This window comes from Rhopalosiphum maidis, chromosome 4, assembly GCF_003676215.2.
Source record: "Rhopalosiphum maidis isolate BTI-1 chromosome 4, ASM367621v3, whole genome shotgun sequence".
Classification (NCBI taxonomy): domain Eukaryota; kingdom Metazoa; phylum Arthropoda; class Insecta; order Hemiptera; family Aphididae; genus Rhopalosiphum; species Rhopalosiphum maidis.
Window position 1 is genome coordinate 17757785 of NC_040880.1, and position 21823 is coordinate 17779607.

General features: G+C 26.9%; 2 protein-coding genes across 3 annotated transcripts; both read right to left on the reverse strand.

Moving 5' to 3' along the window:
* Window positions 1-1244: 1244 nt before the first annotated feature.
* Window positions 1245-15973, reverse strand: LOC113550166 (multidrug resistance-associated protein 4-like). 2 transcript variants are annotated; one of them, XM_026951859.1, is made up of 26 exons: window positions 15911-15973; window positions 15753-15836; window positions 9902-10012; window positions 9686-9820; window positions 8251-8461; window positions 7813-8035; window positions 7576-7732; window positions 7445-7505; window positions 7157-7267; window positions 5898-6188; window positions 5661-5825; window positions 5453-5574; window positions 5289-5386; window positions 5134-5219; window positions 4683-5059; window positions 4335-4615; window positions 4180-4259; window positions 3931-4081; window positions 3594-3700; window positions 3375-3498; window positions 3133-3303; window positions 2935-3062; window positions 2632-2877; window positions 2330-2502; window positions 1993-2233; window positions 1245-1887 (listed from the first exon to the last, which is right to left on the reverse strand). In XM_026951859.1, the coding sequence occupies exons 1-26, from the start codon at window positions 15916-15918 to the stop codon at window positions 1843-1845; spliced, it is 3987 nt and encodes a 1328-aa protein (XP_026807660.1). In that variant the 5' UTR covers window positions 15919-15973; the 3' UTR covers window positions 1245-1842. The 2 variants fall into 2 exon arrangements, with proteins under 2 accessions (XP_026807660.1, XP_026807659.1); XM_026951858.1 differs by having other exon boundaries at window positions 7367-7505.
* A 3145-nt stretch (window positions 15974-19118) lies between these two features.
* On the reverse strand, window positions 19119-21823 carry LOC113558653 (venom serine carboxypeptidase-like). Its single transcript, XM_026964149.1, has 2 exons — window positions 20793-21823; window positions 19119-20065 (listed from the first exon to the last, which is right to left on the reverse strand). Exons 1-2 carry the CDS (start codon window positions 21538-21540, stop codon window positions 19422-19424), a joined length of 1392 nt encoding a protein of 463 aa, XP_026819950.1. The 5' UTR covers window positions 21541-21823; the 3' UTR covers window positions 19119-19421.

Below are 21823 nucleotides of genomic sequence, written 5' to 3' on the forward strand. Positions count from 1 at the left end.
GTGGTATAAAAGTACAGATTAGATAATTTGGCTCTTGATATAATTGCATTAATATATGTGGCTCGCGTAAATAGTCATATTGGCCACCCCTGGTATATATTGTTTATATTAGGTGAACTAAATTTAAATATAAGATACCTACCCTACTAAGATAAATTATATGGTGCAATAAAAGGTACAGTTTTCCGTCAACTTCGTTTGGGCCATCTACTTGTGGTCTAGCAATAAAGGCATTACACTGCATGTACATGCCTTTAGTGTTATAATTGATAAAATAAAATGGATAAGTAAAATGGAAATTAAAACCGATACATATTATTATATGTGTCCACTGGATACAATGGAGTTATATCTCGCTCCTTTGTATTTTTTTTAGGTGTCATCTTTGTATTAAAATTGTTATTACCTATTACTAAGGCCGAAAAAAATATATTCCCTTAAAACCTACAAAATATGTACCATGTAGTTATGTCCAATAAAATTACCAAAATATGCTTAAAAAAAAAAAAACGATAATTATTATTTATTTGTAATAATTTATTTTATATTAAATAATTTATTTATTTTATAATATTATACTGCCTTTGTTTCATACAAATGTGTATTATTATCTTCATCTGAAAACAAAACAGAATGTTTTTGATAAAATAGACAAAGACTGATGACTAAGATTTAACCTTACCTATTATTATTAATAAGTTGAATTATCCATATTAAATGTATGATTAGTAATTTTCAAAATTGTTTTTTAACAAATATAATGTATGATATTCTGTAGTATATAATATTATCTGTGTTATTATAATATAAGTTTCTGTAACATCTAATTGATAGATTACGCACACGTCGTACTAAATCTTTATAAATGTGTTACTTTTACTATTTATAGTTATGTTTATTGGTTTTTGAGTATTAACAAAAAAATAAAATTGATTTTGTCGAAGACTGATTTCGCGTATAAATTTCCGTCTGTCCTTAAAACACATTACCTATAACGAAACATACTTGGTAATGTTCAACATCTTCAAAATCTTAAAAAAAAATTCCCCAGTTGGATTACCTATTTAAAAACTATGGGCTTCGAAGTTCAAACTTATTTTAAGATACTCATTAAAATTATAAATTTATACAAATAAATAATAACTAAATATTATTAACTATATTTTATTAAAATTTTTCATTTTTTTAAAGTCATTTTAATACAATTACTGTAAAAACATAATTGACAACCATAAATGATTTTGATGAAATACACTATATTTTTGTAAAATATATTTACGTTTATCGTTTGTTAAAAAGGTTATGTTGTTTGCTGTTAAAATTACATTATTATGTAATTATGTTTGCGCTTTCGGTTGTGTATAAATCATATTTTACGCTAATGGGCTACACCCAAACAAAACTCCCTAACATTAGACCTGTTTAATAATATAATAAAGAATAAATAATAATAAATTTATATTTAATTATTTTTTAAATATTAAATTAATATAGGCCATCTGATGTTTAGAATAAATATAATACCGGTGAATTAAACCTACAAAGTTGTTTTTCATCCCTCTATATTGTTCAAATACAAGAATCCGTTAAAATATTTTCTTATTAATTTTAATATGTTGTAGGTAAGTAATAGATGCTATTCACTAGTCGACAAATTTACAATATGATTCAAGAAAAAAAATGTAATCGTTCTATAAGTTGTAATATATAAACGAGAAAATATAATTGTAATAAAAATAGTAATGAAATCAAAGTTTTACTAAAAACAACATTTTAAATAATAAAAAGTTATTAATATTTTACAACTTCTATATAATTTTTTTAAACCAATTATTCAATGATTTAATGGTTCGGAGATTTCTTTCTCGACTGAAATGTTTTGAAACTCTAAAAAACATAATGATAAATTAATTCAAATTATAAAATTATAAAGTACCATGCAGTTTATTATAAATATAAAAATACGAGATATTGAAATATATTATGTGGCACCTCTGAAGCAACATTATGTAAAAAGTAAGCTGTATCCTTTCCCGTTTGCTCTACCATTTTGTAGAAAAATCCGTCAGTGTTTTTTAACAAACTATACGGATGGTCAAATTCAATTATTTTTCCAAAATCCATTACTAGTACTCTGTCAGAGTCCATTATGGTATTTAAACGGTGAGCAATTGTTAATACTGTGCAAAGTCTAAATTTATTCCTAATTGTATTTTGAATCAACTTATCAGTCCTGTAAATAAAAAATTTAATTTTAATTAGATACAGATAAAATAATTATAATTATTATACAATTAAATATTTTAAATAAAATTATTTTTTTTATTACAGTGGATCGACATTGGCAGTGGCCTCATCCAATATAAGAATTTTGTTGTTTTGTAGTATAGCTCTTGCCAAACAAACTAATTGACGTTGTCCGACACTGAAGTTCGAACCACTCGCAGACATTTTCGAGTTAAGACCGTCGGGCAAATCCTCTACAACGTTTTTGAGTTCAACCTACAATAATAATATATAACTGTATATGTATAGTCCATAAATAATAATTTATTGAAAATCTTTCGATCGAGTTATAATAAAACTTTATTATTTTTTTTTTTATGTGAAATTAACTAGGAAACATTATACTTCGTCTAGAGCTTTCCAAAGAGCATGATCTGGATATTCGGCAAATGGATCTAAGTTTGTTCTCATAGTCCCAGAAAACAATACGGGTTCTTGAGGAATTATGGACAATTTAGATCTCAGGTCTTTGAGTGCCAATTCGTGTATATCCACATCGTCAATGATAATTTTACCTTCATTTAGAGCTAATCTAAACAATGCTCCGATAAACGATGATTTACCTGCACCGGTTCTACCAACAATACCTATCTAAATAAACGTAAAACAATTATTATTTACAATTTAAAACCACATTTCATCACTTACTTTTTCCATTGATTGAATTTGAATATTTAAATCTTTTAATACATAAGGTGAATTTAGACTGTAACGTAGATTAAAATCCTTAAATACAATTTTCCCCGAATAAGGCCACTCTTTATCCGGTGAATGCTCTATAACATAGATAAATAATTTTCGTGTGAAATATTTGTTAGAAATTATACAATAATTATTAAATTTTACCTTTAATAGGTTGAAGAGTATCTTCCTGTGGTAAACGTGTGTATTCTAATACTCTATCAACTGATGTCAATTGGCATAATAGAATTGTCGATTGTCTTACTCCCCATTGGATTCTACCGAGTAATGTTATCACTTGTGTAAGAGCTAGTCCAACACTTCCGCCATAAATATCTAAAAGTATATTTATAAGGAAAATAACATATTTTAAAATTATCAACAGAATCATACAACTTTTAACTTACTGTTGTCAGTTATTAAAAAGCTGAATATAATAATACATAAATAAAATAAACAAACGATATCTATCCAAAATCCAAATCCGAGATTTAAACCTGTGTACATATGTGAAGCCGAGGAATTTAAATCCTAAATGTGAAATTAAAAATAAAATACAGATCATTCAAATAATTGTAGTAGCATGAATAAAATAGAAACTTTATAGTATAATTTAATTTAAATACTTGATGTATGTCAAATTCTCGTGATAAAATATCTTCTGCTTTATATGCTCTTATTGTTGTTAATCCTTGTAATGATGCATTCATGTGTGTTAATACAGGACTTCGTGCTGATAACAGTTAAAAATATAATATATTATATTATTAAGGTGGAATTGCAAGTAGTTGTATGAAATTATAACTTACAAAAGCAGCTAGAAACTTAATTTATAGCATAATAACTAAAAATATGATTTTTTTTTTGTCCAAAGTTTTGCATATATTAGTCTTTTGATGTTTAAAGAACTTACTTTTGATTTTCGCTCTATAAGTTTATAAATACTATAACTATGAAACTTACTAGACGCTTCTAACCTGTTGACATTTTGTGATGTGTAGAAATAATAAGCTCTAAGCTTATAAATGATAAAACTAACAATAAATGATGGTATCAAAAGATAAATATTGGTCAATCCAATTATAATTACAGTCCCAAAAATAAACATGAAAATCTATTAAATATATAGAAATAAACGGTTAGCAATTATATATATTAAATTTAAATTTTTTTAAATTAAACAGTATAAAGAAGAATAGATAAGTTATTAACTTGTAAAGTATCCAAAAAAATATCTGGTAAGATTTCATCTACAGCTCCCAAGTCTTTCGAAAAACGGTTCATTATATTTCCTGTATAAAAATATCATATATTTAATGTAATAACATGATAATTATGTACATATTTAAAAAAAAATAATTTCTTACCCGATGAATTTGTATTAAAAAAAAACATGGTAGTTCTTATAATGGAATTGAACATACGATTGTGTAAATTAATTGAGGCTTTCATTGTAATTTTGACAAATATAGCAGACCTAATTATCACTGATATTATCAAGGCGACCATGAATAAGGCATAAATTATAACATAGAATTCATGATAATTATTTAACCATAATAATAAGTTGGTTGATTCATGTGGCTCTGATGTACTATTATCAAATGTATTTTTTGGATTATTAAATGTATATACTTCTTGATTAACCCTGAAAAGTATATCAGAAAACTTCAAAATTATTTATACGAGTACATACTTATTTAACATGATATTACCAAAAGCTAAGCCAAAAATCTCCACCGACAATCAGTGCTAGAATAACAATGCACATAAAAAACCCCCAAAAAATATTGTATGTACTCTCACAAGCAGTTATGTACGATATTAAAACATTTTTGGATTCATATTTATAAGACTGATATTCTGATTTTTCATTAGGTTTCTGAGTTAAGACTTTAAAGTTGGATGATAAAATACTTTCGTTTGAACCAGACTGAGATGAAACCAAGCGGGATTCGGCACCATCGTTGTTTATACTGTTAGTTTCACTTTCATTTTCAATAGTTGTACCTTTTAAAGGGCCAAGTACTTTCGCAAAATCAAAAATAGAGGCTTGGATATCTTGATAAGATCCTTCAATTATAATATTACCCTAAAAACAAAAATAAACATAATATAATGTTAATACACAGTAGCTTCACAGTAATTTTAATATTATATACTTACATTATCCATTAGAACGATATGATCAACTTCAGATAAATAATGTACTTGATGAGTAATAAGAATGCATGCTTTTTCTTTGAGATAGCCTGTAATCAGAAATCTGACGGTTAGTCGTGTTAAATAGAATTAAATATTTTTAAATTATACCTACTCACCTCTTATGCATTTTTCAAATAAATGCTTGCCAACTTTAACATCAACAGCTGAAAGTGGATCATCGAGTAAGTAAATATCTGCTTTTTTGTATACCGCTCTGGAAATAAAACATTTTGAATTGTTAGATGTATAGACTTTAGTTAATTTTCAAATTTATATTTGCCTAGCTAAATTAATTCTGGCTCTTTGTCCTCCACTTAAGGTTATTCCTCGTTCTCCAACTATCGTTTCATCGCCAAGTGGCAAATGTTCTAGATCGCTTTTTAGTGCACAGATATCAATAATCTATTTGAAAATCATATCGGTTAACTATATTTTAAATATCATGTTGGTATATAATTGATATATAATGTTAATCCGTGTGTATTTACTTGTTTGAAACGTTCTTGGTCCATTGGTGATCCAAAAAGAATATTTTGTTGAATAGTCCCAGAAAATATCCATGGTTCTTGTGATGCATAAGAAATTACACCGTTCACAGAGATTTTGCCTTTTAAAACAGGCAATTCCTTTAAAATTGCTTGTATCAATGAGCTCTGTAATTATTTCTTATCGTTTTATACTATAAAATTTAGGTACAATATAATATATAGTGTTTATATACTTACCTTTCCGGCTCCTACTGGTCCAATAATTGCAACCAAACTTCCAGAATTTAACGTTAAATTAATATTTTCCAATGTATTATTAGTTTGAACATCCGCCCATTTAGCAAAAGTGTTCAAAATAACTATACCATGACTATTAACAGATTCTTTGTTGTTTTCAATGTCATTACAGTTATTTGTAATATGGTCATCAGCAATGAGTAATTGTCCAAAGACTTGTTCCACCGATTTATCATATTTCAAATAAGGTTTTTGAATTTGATGATCTTTTTCTTCGAGTAATAAATAATGCTATATAAAAAAATCTAATTTTAGATTTGGAGAGGACTGTGGAGATACTTGTATTAGTTATAGTAATTTTACAATGATATGTGTATTTTTTTCTATTTCTCTTCGTCTTTTGGAAAGTAAAAAAAATTTGATATTCAAATTTAGGAATGGTTTTTGAATTGAATTGGTACTCTAAAGGTTCAAAAAAATCAAAAGTAAAAAAAAAAAAAATGAAGGAACAACTGTCAGTTTTACGTAAATTAAATAGTCAACAAATTCGATTAATTTTTTTTTTTTTTTTGTGTAATTCAAAATTTAATTACCGTACTTACCTAAATTTCACCAAATGCTAATGTTAGAAATTCTAACACAGTTTAATTTTTTAATTATTTTTATGCTTATTTATAATGTGTTTTTAATATTTAATACAAGTTATATTAATTTTTCTACTTATTATTATAATAAAAAAGTTTAGCGGAAACAGCATTATTTTATTATGATCGTTTGAAGTTTAAATTTTTATAACATAAGATATTTTAATGTCAGTTTTAAAAATATAGCACAGTTGTACCATGAACCTATATACAATGTATTACACTTTATACCAAGCTTATATTGACTCAATAGTCATTATGATAAAAACATGATATGGTGCCATTATTATTGTAAAAATTGAATGTTAATTGTATAATAAATACCACGTTTTTGACAATAATAAAATAAACATTCAGTGATACTAATAAGTAAATAACAATAATATAAGAAAAACATATCATGAAAAGTGAAAGTAGTATCATAATTGTTTTTTTATATCTATTTACGTACATCAATTGAATAATAATACATCAATGAATTCAAATTTAATACATCCGTCGATCATACGACACCTATTTTATATCAGAGTGGTATCCACTTGCGACTTGCTCACCTTTTTTAAATGTCCATAATTTTAAATATATATGTATAAAAAATATTAAATTTATTCATACCTGAATGCGTTTAATTGACACAATTAATTCTCCTATTCCTAACAAACTAAGAGAAAATTTAAATGCCATTGACGCATGCAACAAATTGAAGAAACTTGTAAGGACGTAAACCTGTGAGCAAATAATAAAAATAGAATAGGTTGATAGTGTATTATATACAATATACATATGTACAAATTACAAGTATACATAACCCAACTGTGAAATTACTTTACTGAAAGATATTCTATTTCCTAGTAAGACGTAGATTAAAATGGTAATAAATATTTGAAATCTTGATTGAATTACTTTAAATGATATCCATATGAATCTAATAAATGTGGCTCCTTTAATTTGTTCAACTTCTACTCTATAATAATCTCCACATAATATAATACTTTATACCCTGAATATAAATAACATTATCAACTCATACATACTTTCTTGCATATTCTATAAGATTTCCAAAAGGTTTTTCCCATGTGTACATTTTGATCACTTGTATTCCCGAAATAATTTCATTCATAAATCGTATTCTTTCATCAGTGTTCTTTGCTGTTTGTAAACGGAATTTGGAAATTAATTTTCCCATCCAACCTGAAATTGAAAAAAGTAGTTTAACTATAGGTATATAACTATATGTTCATATAATTAATTATTTCATGATTTAAAAATACCTTGTAAAGGAATAAAAAAAAGAAATGTAGCTACTCCAATTAATGAGGATACACCAATTTCCTGCCACAAAAAATAAATGCCTATTATTATTTGCAGAGGTCCAATCCATAAATAATGTATATGATGTATCGCATAATCGAACCGATTTATATCATTTGATATCAAATTCATCACTTGTCCAACGGCAGTTTCACTAAAACTTTTATGACTTAGGCATAATGTCTACATAGAAAAAAATGAAATAATTATTCTTTTAGTAAATTAAAGTTAACAAATTGGGGAAACTCTGGAAAATAATATTCACGTTGTTCCCCACATCTAAGTACATAATACAGTATTACAGTGAAAATATATATATATATATAAGATATTGTTGTATCAAGTATTAAAAATTAACATATTTACATATAATTTACAAAATATTTTAATAGGTTTACCTTTCTGTAGATTAAAGAACAGCAAGCAACTCGCGCCTTCATTGTTTCGTTCATGGTTTCTTCATATGTGTAATAGTAAAGGATAATTGTCATGAATATGCTGAATACTAAACCTGATGAACATAGGTATGCATATTTTATATCCGTATCTTTTGAATGATTAGGATTGAAATATGCTAATAGTTCACCAATTAATATAGGTTGTGACATACTGTAATTAAGATATAAGCATAAACAATAAATATAGATATTAAAAGACATTATATTTATGGATTTATACTAGGTATATTATTTAAATAAACATTAATATAATAATGTATTAGTTTATGTAATGCTCAATATAAAGTATTGATTATTTTCATCGAAGTTTATACAAAAAAAAAAAAATGAAAATCACATGCCTATAAATATATCTTTAAGTGTAAGAATATTTTGTTAAAGTTAAAAGTATAAACAATTGTTTATGCTCATATTGCACCAAAAAAGAATAGTCGATTTTGTAAAATTAGTTTTTTTTATTCTGACCTCTTTAAAATACAAATAATTACTACCAGAAACCACATCATTTTTGAAAATTTAAAGAATTTTATCGAATACTTAACGAGTATGTACACACACACACACACACACACGCACACAAAATAATACACATAACACTGTAAAATCAAAAAATTCATCGTTTTGCTCAGAATTTAAATTGCGATTTTTGAATTTACTTCTTATCGTTGCTATTAATTATAATCCTTTAAATATCTACTTCATAAATAATGTTTTCTTAAGTTATATTTAAATAATTAACATAATTTATCTTTAAATTTATAATTAAGTCCAAATTTGAGCATTAAATGTTTATATAAAATAATTGGCTTTACATGTGTTATTAGATTTTATGGTTTAAAAATGAATGAATTGCTTATGAGAAATTTTGTATTCAATTTTCAAAACTTAGATATAACCAAAAAAAAAATGTTTATGAATTTCTAACTGAAAATAGTTTTTGCGTTTTTTATCAATTTTGGTCTAAATTGTTACTTAAAATGCGTAAAAAACAAATTGTGTAACTATAGATTTTTGATACTTTTTCAAAAAACACACTCATCATTGATGTTTAGTCAAAAATTCATTGCTCTGATCAGGATTTAAAATGCGATTTTTGAATTTATTTCTTGCCGGTTACAATACGGCTATATTATACATGGAAATTTAGTAATAATATTATAATATTAATGCATGCTTATATAAAAATAAATATTTCTTAAACGAAAAATAATTTTTGTCATTATGATATAAAATAACATAAATTAGTGAATATTCATTACCTAATCTTAAATAATGGGAAATTATATAATAATTTACTAATATTCATAAATATGATTTTTATATAAACATATTGTCAAATATTTATTTTAATCTACAAATTGAAAAATAATCTTACTTGAAAATAATTTCGGTGATGCAAAACATTAATCCGTATAGCATTAATTTAGCACCAAACATTCGTAGCAAAGCTCTCAACAATTTTGGCTTTCGATTCATCGAATACGCATTGGCTAACTCTGATCTCCATATCCTAAAGTCAAAATTAATATTAAATTATTTCAAAGTATTGATAAAAATCAATGTGGTTGATTATAGATTATTGACAGTTTACTTTTCCAATTTATCGCCTAATGTTGATGATTTTTGGTCGTCTAATGTCGTGAACAAATCCGTTTCATTTAAATCTCTGAGTCGTCCTATCTTTAATAGGTTTGAAATCCAACTATAAATCAAATGTATAATGAAGATACTTATTATTTTTAATTTTTATAAAAATTTAGTCTTAGAAGTATAAAAATATATATTTTTTTAAATAACATTTATTGATTTGGAAAATAAGGGTTAAATAATTTTGGTAATTAACAGTGTACGTGTCTACCTCAAATCTTACAGACTTATAATACTCAGGCCCTGATTTATGCAAGTGCAGATGGAATATTTGCACTTGGCCCCCAATTTCTGGAGGCCCCTGGGCTCTGTAAGTTGTAGAAAATTATTTTTTTTAAATTATTTCCACTAAAATGTATTTTCTAAAATGTAATACCAACTGTCAGTGTTCAGACTTAAGTATATTCTTATCATTAAATTGTTAGTTGAATTTAGGTTTTTTTTGTCATTCCATACCCCAGTGTTAATAAGTAACCATCACGAAATATTAAAATAATAATAATAGAAAATTATTTAAACATCAGAAATATTTGATACCTAATAACTAATTTAAACTCTTTTGTGATAAAATGTAAATAGAAATTGGTCATTTTTTATTTAATTTTAATTATATAAATCAAATTGTTAAATTAATAAGTTATTTTCCATTTTTATAATTTTTTGGAAGACTGAAATTAATTAATTAAATTTTAAATTTACATAATAAAATCCTTAAGTATTTTTAATATTTTAATGTAGTATAATTTTGTTATATTATTTAATTAGTATTGTATTTTCATTGTTTTTAATTTATTAGACCAAGTAACTAAATTGAGTTACTAAATTGTATTTATACTACATGAAATAATGTACAAATATTTTATGAGTTTTGAGATAGGTATTTTGATATTTAACACTTTTAATATATAAATATATTTTTTATTATTAACATTCCCCCCCTTCTTCTATGTAGAATTTTTCTACAACGTTTTTTTGACTAGAGAGCCTCAAAAAAAATTGTGCACTTGGTCCTAATTTTATTAAATCAGGCCCTGATAATATTTTCAATTTATACATTTATAATATATGTTTGATGAATTGTGTTATACATTGTAGATTCTAAGTAGGTAAGGAAAGAATTAAATTTACATCAACATGTTTTTGAAAATTGTATTTAGTATTGGTTAATTTAAGAGTCAAAAGTTAGAAGTTTCCTGTGTTATTAATATAATAACACAATAATATTGTGAAAAAGGACAGAATATAGGAATATTTATCCTTCATTAGTAATAGACAAATTTTATTTCTATAGTATTGCTACTATGCTCACAATATAAACATGACGTGTAGTGTGTACATAAGAAATACTTTAATGAAATTAAGATAGATTGAGTTTGGTCACTTTTATATATTATATACTTATAAGTTATAAGTGACATTTCAAAAATCGCGATTTACATTTAAAAAATAACAAATCGATGTAGTGATTATGCAATATTGTATAATCTTTGTAATATATTAATTATATTTTAAACATTGCCCTTTAATTGATAATTTATATAATTTAAAATTATATTTGTTTAACGCACATTGCTAATAGCTTTTCAAAACGTTCCTTTTAATGTGGCTTTGTCAATATGTCAGTATATCTGGTCCTTTGGTCCTACAAATTTTAACTGAAAGTGTTGGCTTCATATTTTTCCCTGATAAAATGGTAGTGAATATTTATATTATGTTGTGTTCATTTGTGAAACGCTGGGTTCTTTATAAATCGAATAACTAATTGATTATTGATATATAATATTGGTTGAGCTTATTTCCCAGTTGTTAAGCTGTGAAGATTTATTAACCAAATTGTACCTTTAATTGTCTCACATGCTGCGATATATTCTGCTTCTGTTGATTATAGAGATATACTTTTTTGTCTTAGCTGTGATATACATGAAATGACTGACGATCGTAGTTTGAATAAATACCCTGATTTTGATTTACGTGTTTGAATACAGATGCATAGTCTTCATAATTATACATTTATAATTTTAAATTTATATTATTATCAAAATATAGACCATAATTTATTGTTTTCTTTATATTACGTACATTTTTTTTAAAATTAGATTTCAATGTGTCTTCTTATCGATTAGTTAAGAAACCATTAATATAATTAATCGAATATACTATATTTGGTCTCATTATTTGAGATAAAAACAATACTTCCTAGTTCCTACTACTTTTCGATAAGGAAACATTTTATTTATTTGGTCTGATATAGTGTTTTCTAGATCAATACTATCGGACATACTTATTAGTGTGGTAATATTAATTTTAAATTATAAAATTGTATATTTGTATTAATTATATTATTTGTGTATACTTATGTACGTCGGGACGACTGGTGACTACAGACTTATCGTCAGTTACTCAGTTGTCGTTCGTCGTCAGTAAAATAATATTCAGTGTTTATTAATTGATGCGTGGCACTTAATGTTTCTTCTTTTTCCCATACACCATACGTCCATACACATCCCATGTTACATATTACGTTCTATCATGATGTATATATGACACACACACGCGCGCGCACACACATACACACACACACACACACACACACACACACACACACACACACACACACACACACATATATATATATAATAAGACTTTATAGCATTGGTATCGATAATTCCTTTGCATCGTTTAAATTTTTTTTTATTTATGATATTGTTGCGAATTTCAAAGTGAAACATACCGAAGGATGGAGTTAGAATAATTTCAACTCAGTTTGGTGATTACGTTTATTTAAATTTGACCAAGTCCAAAATAAACTGATGAGAGTACAAAAATGTGGTGGTAGATAGAGAGGTGTTGCTTTCAAGCTCTGTGATGCCGCGTCTGACAAAACCCTATTACTCTAGAGTACAGCTATGCAAGGTTAAAGTGTTATTATCAAATATTATATTATCGAAAATAAGTAATGACCACATAGGGTCTGCGATTAATTTCTTACGCTATTCCATATCATACAAGTACGCAAGTGGCGTATGTCCCTTTGTGTTCGTCTTATGTATTGTCACGATTTTAGTGCAAAAACAAAGTATTCTATCTAACATAATAAAATACAGTTGAATAAGTTAAAAATATTTTGTAGGTCTATAGTCTATTCATATTTTAATATATTACGTATTATTTCGAATTGAATATGTCTATGATAAGCTGTCATATATTTGTTTATAGTTGTTAATTGTAATGTATACACTATACATTAAATTATACTTTCAATATTATATATAAATATGTACATATTATGTATAAGTAATCACAGCTTGCTACATTATTAATTACGTAATTGCTCTGATTAATAAATATTGAACTTTCTTTTGATCAACGAATTAGCTTAATGACACTGTTATCATCTGAAATTTTGTTATGGGCGCTGTTATCAATTTGTTCTATCAATTCTTCATTTTATGGAGCTATTAATCCATCGTCTACAAAAATAGCTAAAATAATTTTATTATCCTTTAAATTATTTGTGAATATAAAAATATCTAGATATCTTACTAGATTTTAAATTGAATTTTCATAAAAATTTTGTAAATCTAGTATTTCAACATCTTGGTGCTTGTTTTAATCCATAAAAACTTTTTTTTAGTTTAGACATACGATTCGTATCAACTTTATACCCTATTGGTTATAATATTGTAACATGTAGATTTATTCTTTCAAAGCTTTGTATAGAAATACAGTTTGTATATCAAATCGTCTCAAATTTGAGATTTTCATTCACTGCAATTGATAGTATACATAATCCTAATTGATTCATAACGAATTTCTAGAGAAAATGTTTCTTTATAATCTATAAATTTATTCTATATTTTTGTGAATACCCTTTTACCACTAATCTGGTCTATTAATATTTCTGTCTAAGTTATATCACATGAATCGATTTGATGCTGTTCCTGTTGTTGATTTACCGTATCGATTTCTTGTAGTTCTACTTTTATATTTTGATCTGTAGCTGATTATCATAATACTCTATCTCTTGTTCATTAAATTCATTCTTAAAAATAATATATTTAAATACACTTTTATTGTTTGTACGTGGAAATTATACTCTGTAGCCTTTAGTGTTATTGCTATATCCAACATTTTGGAAGTATTTATTTTTACCCTTTTTGCTTTTAAAATGAGCATACACTTCTTTTCTAAATATTCTTGGATGATTTAGTTTTGGTTCTTTGTTAAAAAAAAGTTTATAGGTGATTTACTTTTAACTTAACCTGTATCTGTTAAATGCAATGTATACACAACCGTATTAAAACTTTCTATTCACAATGATATATCTAAGTTTTTTAATAAATAATTTTAATTGTTTTTGTAGCCTCAACTATTATTCAATTATCTCGTTCAATTTTCCCGTTTTGTTCTGGCGTGTATAGAACTACTGTTTAATGACTATAATTCCGTATTTCTATAAAAATCTAATTATTAACGAATTCCAAACCGTTATCAACTTATATCTAGTTATAACTTACATTTCTCAATGATTATACTAATATTTAAGTAATCCTTATTAATGCATATTTATAAATAAATAAATTATCAATTTACACTATACAAATTAACACTAAAAATAATTATGTAAGTTAAAAAATGTTTCTTTTTGATTTTTGTTTAGCTAACGATTTAATTATATGTTTATTTGGTAACGAAATAAGAAGATTTAATCCACTTGTAAACATTGTTACAACTTTTTAATATCTCTTCTTATTTGTGTAATCTTAAGTAAGTTTTTACTTGCTTTAAATATGAAAAATAACGTTCCGTTAAACACTTTGCTATACTAGCGTACATATAAAAATGCAAATAGCATTATTAATGTAAGAATACAATTTGCATAAACGCGTTTCTCTAAGTCATTTACAATTTTTTTTGTTTTTGATTTGAGCTTAAAGATGAAAACATTTTGTATGAAAATTATTTTCTAGGTACTATTGTAATATATTTTTTATATATTTTTTGAAGACCATACAATTGTATTGCATTTGGGTGATTTTCCAAGGAAATTAAATCGTGAATTAAGAAATACATACACATTTTGTCTGTCTTCTAATAAATTTCTTAAGTAGTCTATATTACTCTGTATGTTTCTACTAAAAAATGATCACTTTCTTCCAATTTTAGTTTTTTAATAGAATTATTATAAGAACGTTTTACATTGATTATCCATTATGATATAAAAATAAATCTATTCAAGAAAGTTGTTTGGAATGCGGTTATTGCTGCTAAAATACGCCCGATACTCGATACCAACCATCTGGCATTATCCAACAATGGCTTTTTTATATAGTATATACATTTCAGGTATAATGTATCTAAAATTAACCAAGTTTGACAAGTATATTATATAAGATATACATTTTTTTAGGATCCATTCAAAAGAGAAAATTAAATTAAATCGCTAAACACATTTGGGGTACTATAAATTGTTCACTCTAGGCAGCCTATATATAGGCCCTCTGGCAATTAGGAAATACACCTCTGACAATAGTAATATGAGTACATTTTTAAATATTTTTAGGAAATTAGAAATATTCAATTATTAAGATTGGTAGATCGTCACCGTTCAATATCGCTTTTTATAAAATAAAATAATTTATCATTTAATTCAAATGTAATGGTTCCGTTATTAAAAGATATTTGAAAAAAAAAATCAGTCCTATTAATAACTGACATTTCCATATTTTTAACTTACACGTATATTTAAACGACAAAATACACCAAGGTTAGTATATAATATCTAATTCATTTACCTATGTGTGATGATTTCAAAAAAATTTGCGTTACATCTGGGGTTGTGAGTACGTTCTACTTTACTATCGGTCCTTGGTATCTCTCTGTAATAATAAAATATATTGGGTTGGTTACTAGTTAATATAGATTTAATTTATGAATAAATTTGATCACTTACCTGTACATAATGTATATGGTATGAGTATATAATTTCGTGTTATGATTTATGATAAATATTAAGTTATAACAATATTATGTTTTATTTGTTAATATTATATCGTGTTCCTTGTAATGGCGTTAGTATTTAAAAATAATAAATATATTATTTCGGTTACAATAAATTAGTAGTATAAACTATACGCGCACACTGAATATCAAGTAACTGAAATTATAAATGTATAGCACACTGATATTTTCCACTACCTAATACCAGTTTTATTAATACATATTATAGTGTATACTTATAATATCTTATCTGTGATCACTATTTGTAGTACATTTATAAAGACAGTATACAGGATGAACCAATCATACATTTAATTTAAGACCGGCGTTAAATAATATTTGTGTGGGGATCTGGAAAATGAAATTCATAAATAAGTATAACATAAGAAATATGTTAACTCAAAGATTAAAATTCTTACAAATTTACTTAACTATAATTACTTTCTATATACAGTTGTGATATATAAAAATGATTGTGATTACAAGTAAAAACTTTGTAATACTTCAAATCATAACACTTGTTATTTTTTGTATTCATTAAATCAGAAGAAAATTTTTCTACATCACAAATACATAAAATACAGTTCAAATAATATGTTTCTTAGATTTATTGTTACATAAATAATAATTAATAAATTAAACTCATTTAGTAAATGTGAACAGATTATTTGATATATAAATTTATATTAAAAACAAACTTATAATATTAAATTATGATAATTTACGTATAATATATGATATATGATATTATAATATAAAACTTAAAAGCAGGCACGTTTCATCTGCGTACACTATTATTTTCGCGTCAATACTCAAATAATATATTTACATATATTAATCTAGACATCAAGAACCAAACACCGAAAGCAGTTTATATATTGTATGTAAATATTGAATTTTTTTATTTGTATTGCTCTATAATTAAAATAACAATTTATCTTCAATAAGTATTAGAATATTGAAGTGAATCATTATATTACTATTGAATTCTAAAAGTATAGTATACATAGCATATAAATATAGTCCAAGAATAAAGGATTTAGATAAATATTGTGAAGAGTTTAAGACGTTATTAATTTCATAAACCATAAAAAAATAGGTTTTAACAAAATTAATTTTTTTTTTTTTTACTTAGTATTAATAATTATGGTTATTATTTAGATACCTTATAGTGTTTTGATGTATTAATACATTTCATCCATCACAACGTTAGCATTTTTTTAAACACTAGAATATTTAGTATATATTTTAAAAAGAAAAGAAAATTTTAATTTTTTAAAGCCAAATTTATATTATCTATTTGGTTGTACGATCTATCTTTTTACAATTTATTCACACTAAATAGACATACTACTAAATATTTCATCAATTATCTTATTAATAATATTAAATATGAAAAATAACTATATGATAACATATTTTGTAGAAATTTGAATCATATATTATATAATACAACACTTTTTTTTGTATTAATATAGAGAAGGGGGGTTTATTATTAAAACATTATCTGATTACGCTAATGAACTATATTAACAATAAAAACAAACATCAGTTTTTTTATTCTTTATTTTCGGGGTATACGATAAAAACCATTCGAAAGATATAGTTATATAGTTCTAATAAAGATAATATTAATAATCATTAAATTAAATGCATATATTATTATTACTTATTAGTAATTTATTTGTATATTAGTAATACAAATTGGTTGAATATATTTTTGCTAAATACAAACAGTATTTTATGTTATACAGTAATTAATAATTACTATTTATTATAATGTTATTTCATATAAATATTACTAGCTGTTATTAAATTCCAAGTCATTACCGATATAGATACTATAATCTTAAGAATGGTATGAAATACTATTAAGAGGTCAGTGATATAAATAGCTTGAAATAAATTTTAATATCTTGAAAATTGGATTATGTATAGTAAATAATAATATACATGGTGATGGAGTTACTAATTTTTTGGATAACAATAAAAATATCTAAAAATATTATTTTTAGTTTCAATATTCATTTTCTTTGAAATTTTAACTTTAAATATGATGTGGTGAAAAAATTGTATGTGCCTCTATAATGTCTATTTAATATGATTCAAAAATTACAAATTAACATTATATTTCCATTAAAAATGTTAGTATATCAATACTACGATTTTGATATTTTTTTAGTGCACTAATTTGTAATGCTTTGTTTTGTCAATAAGTTATAATTTGAACTTCGGTCTATGGTCAATTATATAAAATATTAGTTGAAAAAAGTATTTTCTGCACTTCTCTAAAAATTAGTAATATAGGTATACCAATTAACAGATAACATATGATAAATAAAAGTGAATACTGAATATTAACTTTTAGAATTTAGTTCGAATTTATCAATAATTGTATATAGAATACCTTATTAGATACACAATTTTAGTTTTTAATTAATCATTATAAATTGATGATATATAATTACATGAGTATGTAAAATATTACATTTTATAAATTTTCATAATTCACTAAATATTAAAACATCGTAAAGAACCCAAAAAGAAAGCAAAGATAACGAATATGACGTACTTACTTTACAATTTTATACTAGACTAATTTACTCTATGATTATTGATTAAAGCATATTATTACACAAAATCGGGACTGCTGAACACTAATTTGTCAAGTTATAAGTTTGTAAGACAGAAACAACACATCGTATTATGCAAGATAGCATGTAGCATCATCATTAAATAATTTTACATAATATATCCAATGAGTTTGGAAAACTATCATTAGATTAATTGGGACTAATAAACGACAATATGATATAACATTAATGAGGTTGTTAAATATTTTACATTATATCACGTATTTTCATTGTATCGACTAATAGTTATGTACGTTATACATACATACGCACAAATAAGCACTGCACGTACAGATAACAAAGTTAATACGGTCAGTAACTCAGTAATCTATAAGTCATCATCAACATTACACTATATTATAGTCTAATACTATAGTAACGATCTTTTGACATTTATTATCAAATTTTTAATCACAGTACCTATTGAGGTGGTCGAGGTATATATACATAGATAATACAGTAATAACAATATAATACGGTACAATGACTTGGACTATGTTCATCAATTAAACAACACAGGCTTTAACATAGCTTTATAAAATTATTGTTGTTAATTTATTATTATTATTTATTATCATTAGCTACATACTATATAGACCAATAGACAGAATATGAACACGTTACGTAAAAAATTATAATAATATATCAATCAATCCGACGTCGACGGATAAAAATTGTAATTTATTTTAATCGGCAGGCAGCTGATGCTTATTATAAATTATAACTTAATTCTCCTGGGCGATTCAATCAAACGTGTAACAAATAATTATTGCGCGAACATAAAATTATATTGCGATATTCTCATGAAACTTCTTCGGACTCGTGGTCTGGTTAAAACGGTTTGCCGGTCGTGAATCGATTGATCATGTCCAGGCCCCAGATCGGCTGGTCCGCCGGCACCATGTGACCGGCATCCCTGACCAGCAAAACGGTCAGCGGATCGACCGTGGTCGCGTAACCAGCCACGAACGTCGCGTTTTCGTGGCCCACCCGCCAAATGGTCCGCGTCGCATTCTGTAACCGATCCGAGCCCGACCACTTCAACGACTTGACCATGTTCATTGTACCGCGATAGGGCACGATGATGTCCAACTGCCCAGAGTACACCAGAACGCGGTACTGGCCGGCGTCCAGTAGGGCGGCGAGCCACGGGGCTACGGACTGCATCATGTCATTCTCCAGATGGTGTTCGACCGTAGTACCGTTGTTAAACGGCTGCTGGCCCACGTGCAACGCTTCCCGCATGAACGGCTCTTGCACGTACTTTTCCCAGTCGCCGTAAGGCGTCGGGTCTCGGTCCCACAACATGTTGAAGTAGTACCGCATGCCGGTTAGGTTCTGGAACAACGACGGGTACGGATAAACGTCTCCGTTTAACAGCTTGTCGAACGTGCCAAAAGCGCTCTTGAAGTCTTCGTTAAGGATTTGGGCACGGGCTAGGTTCTCCAGTTTATCCAACTCTTGTTTACCATAATCTATGATGATACATAATATTAAAAATTAAAATAATATAATCCGATAGTATAATCATAATTATAGTAGAATTAGATCGTGATTCTGTAATATTAAATATCTATATAATATTTATTTTGAGATTTTGTAGATATTTATTATTAATTATTTTTTTAGCATATTAACATAGTTTTCCTAGTGCGATGTTTGAATCATATACCTCCTAAATATGAACTTAATTAAAAAAATATTTAATTATTTGCATACTTTTCTTTTTTTCGTATTTTTCTTTAACAGTTACGTTAAAAATACCGTTATTTTACTCATATTTTAAAGTATTATACAATTTGTATAGCTGAGCTATTATTAATTCAATAATTTTTAAACTTCTAATAAATAAATACAATTATTCTCATTTTACTCTTTTAACTAAAATAAATTATGCACATTAAAACATGATAAAAATAATATAGTATTTAATTTTTCCAAAACGACTCGATACTTTTTATCACGGTAGATTATAGAGGTGTACGCACAACGCATGGCCGTATATTTATAATGTAAAAACTTAGTTTATAGTACATAATTATAGGCTATAATCTACCGTGCATTTTATATTTAAAAAAAATATAGTAATAATAAATGCATCTAAAATAAATAATTTTTAAAGATATTTTTATTGTGTTTCTAAGCTAAATTCTCAGCTTTAATTATGACGTATGTTATATTGTTAAATGTGTATTAAATTACCGTCGACGAACCCGTGCTGGTACAGGTATTCACTATACATCAATTGGTTAATGGGATCGACCAGACCGTTGCCGATAGCCAGTCCCTTGAGGTTAATCTTGACTTTTGCTCCGGGGTTATTCAGATGGATGGCGTACGACACGGCCGGTACGTATTTACCAGCGTACGATTCACCGGTCACGTAGAAATCGTTGTGCTGGTACTCGTGGAACAGCGTGAAGAACTGCACCAGGGCGTCGTACGCGTTGAGACCGACGGACGTCTGATTGGCACTGTATCCTGCTTCGTCGCCGGTGAAGCTGTACCCCGTGCCCACCGGATTGTCCAAGTACAACATCGAGTGGGTGGCCACCCACGTGTGGTTGCGCAGCTTGAGCCCGTGGCTCTTAGCCACCGAGAATGGACCGTGTTCGTCGAACACGGCGTACAAGCTGGACGCACCTGGGCCGCCTTGCAGCCACAGCATTACGGGTGCGTCTTTGGCGCCACTCATTGCCGGGAAGAACCAGAAGAACATGTTGGAACCGTGCGCCTTGTCCACGGTCAGGTAACCGGAGTAGCTCTCGATGGCCGCCTTCAGGGGTTTCACCTTAGACGCGGCTCGCGCCTCGTCGATCCGGCCCGCCTGTATCAGAGGTGTCAGGTACAGTGGCCCGTCGCCACTGCCACCGTCGGATGGCATTGCTGTGGCTGTGCGACAGGAGGCGAACAAACAGAGGAACGCGGCCAACAGTGTTGACGCTAACATCGCTGCCACAAAATGTATTGAGGTTAGACAATAAAAGCACGTCTCGTTACTACTAAAAAACTGTATACAATATTGTATAATAGTATATATATATAATACGCGATGATCCGATATTACTATATGCGATCTGAACTCGAATCAGCGAACGACGCGATTTATTATCGCCGCCGCAAGAACGACGTTCGATGTTGTCGGAACTTGGCTGCCGACTGATTGAGTGAAAACAGATAAAACGCAACCCTACTATATTTGAACTGATCTGTGACTATTGTTGTCTTTATAT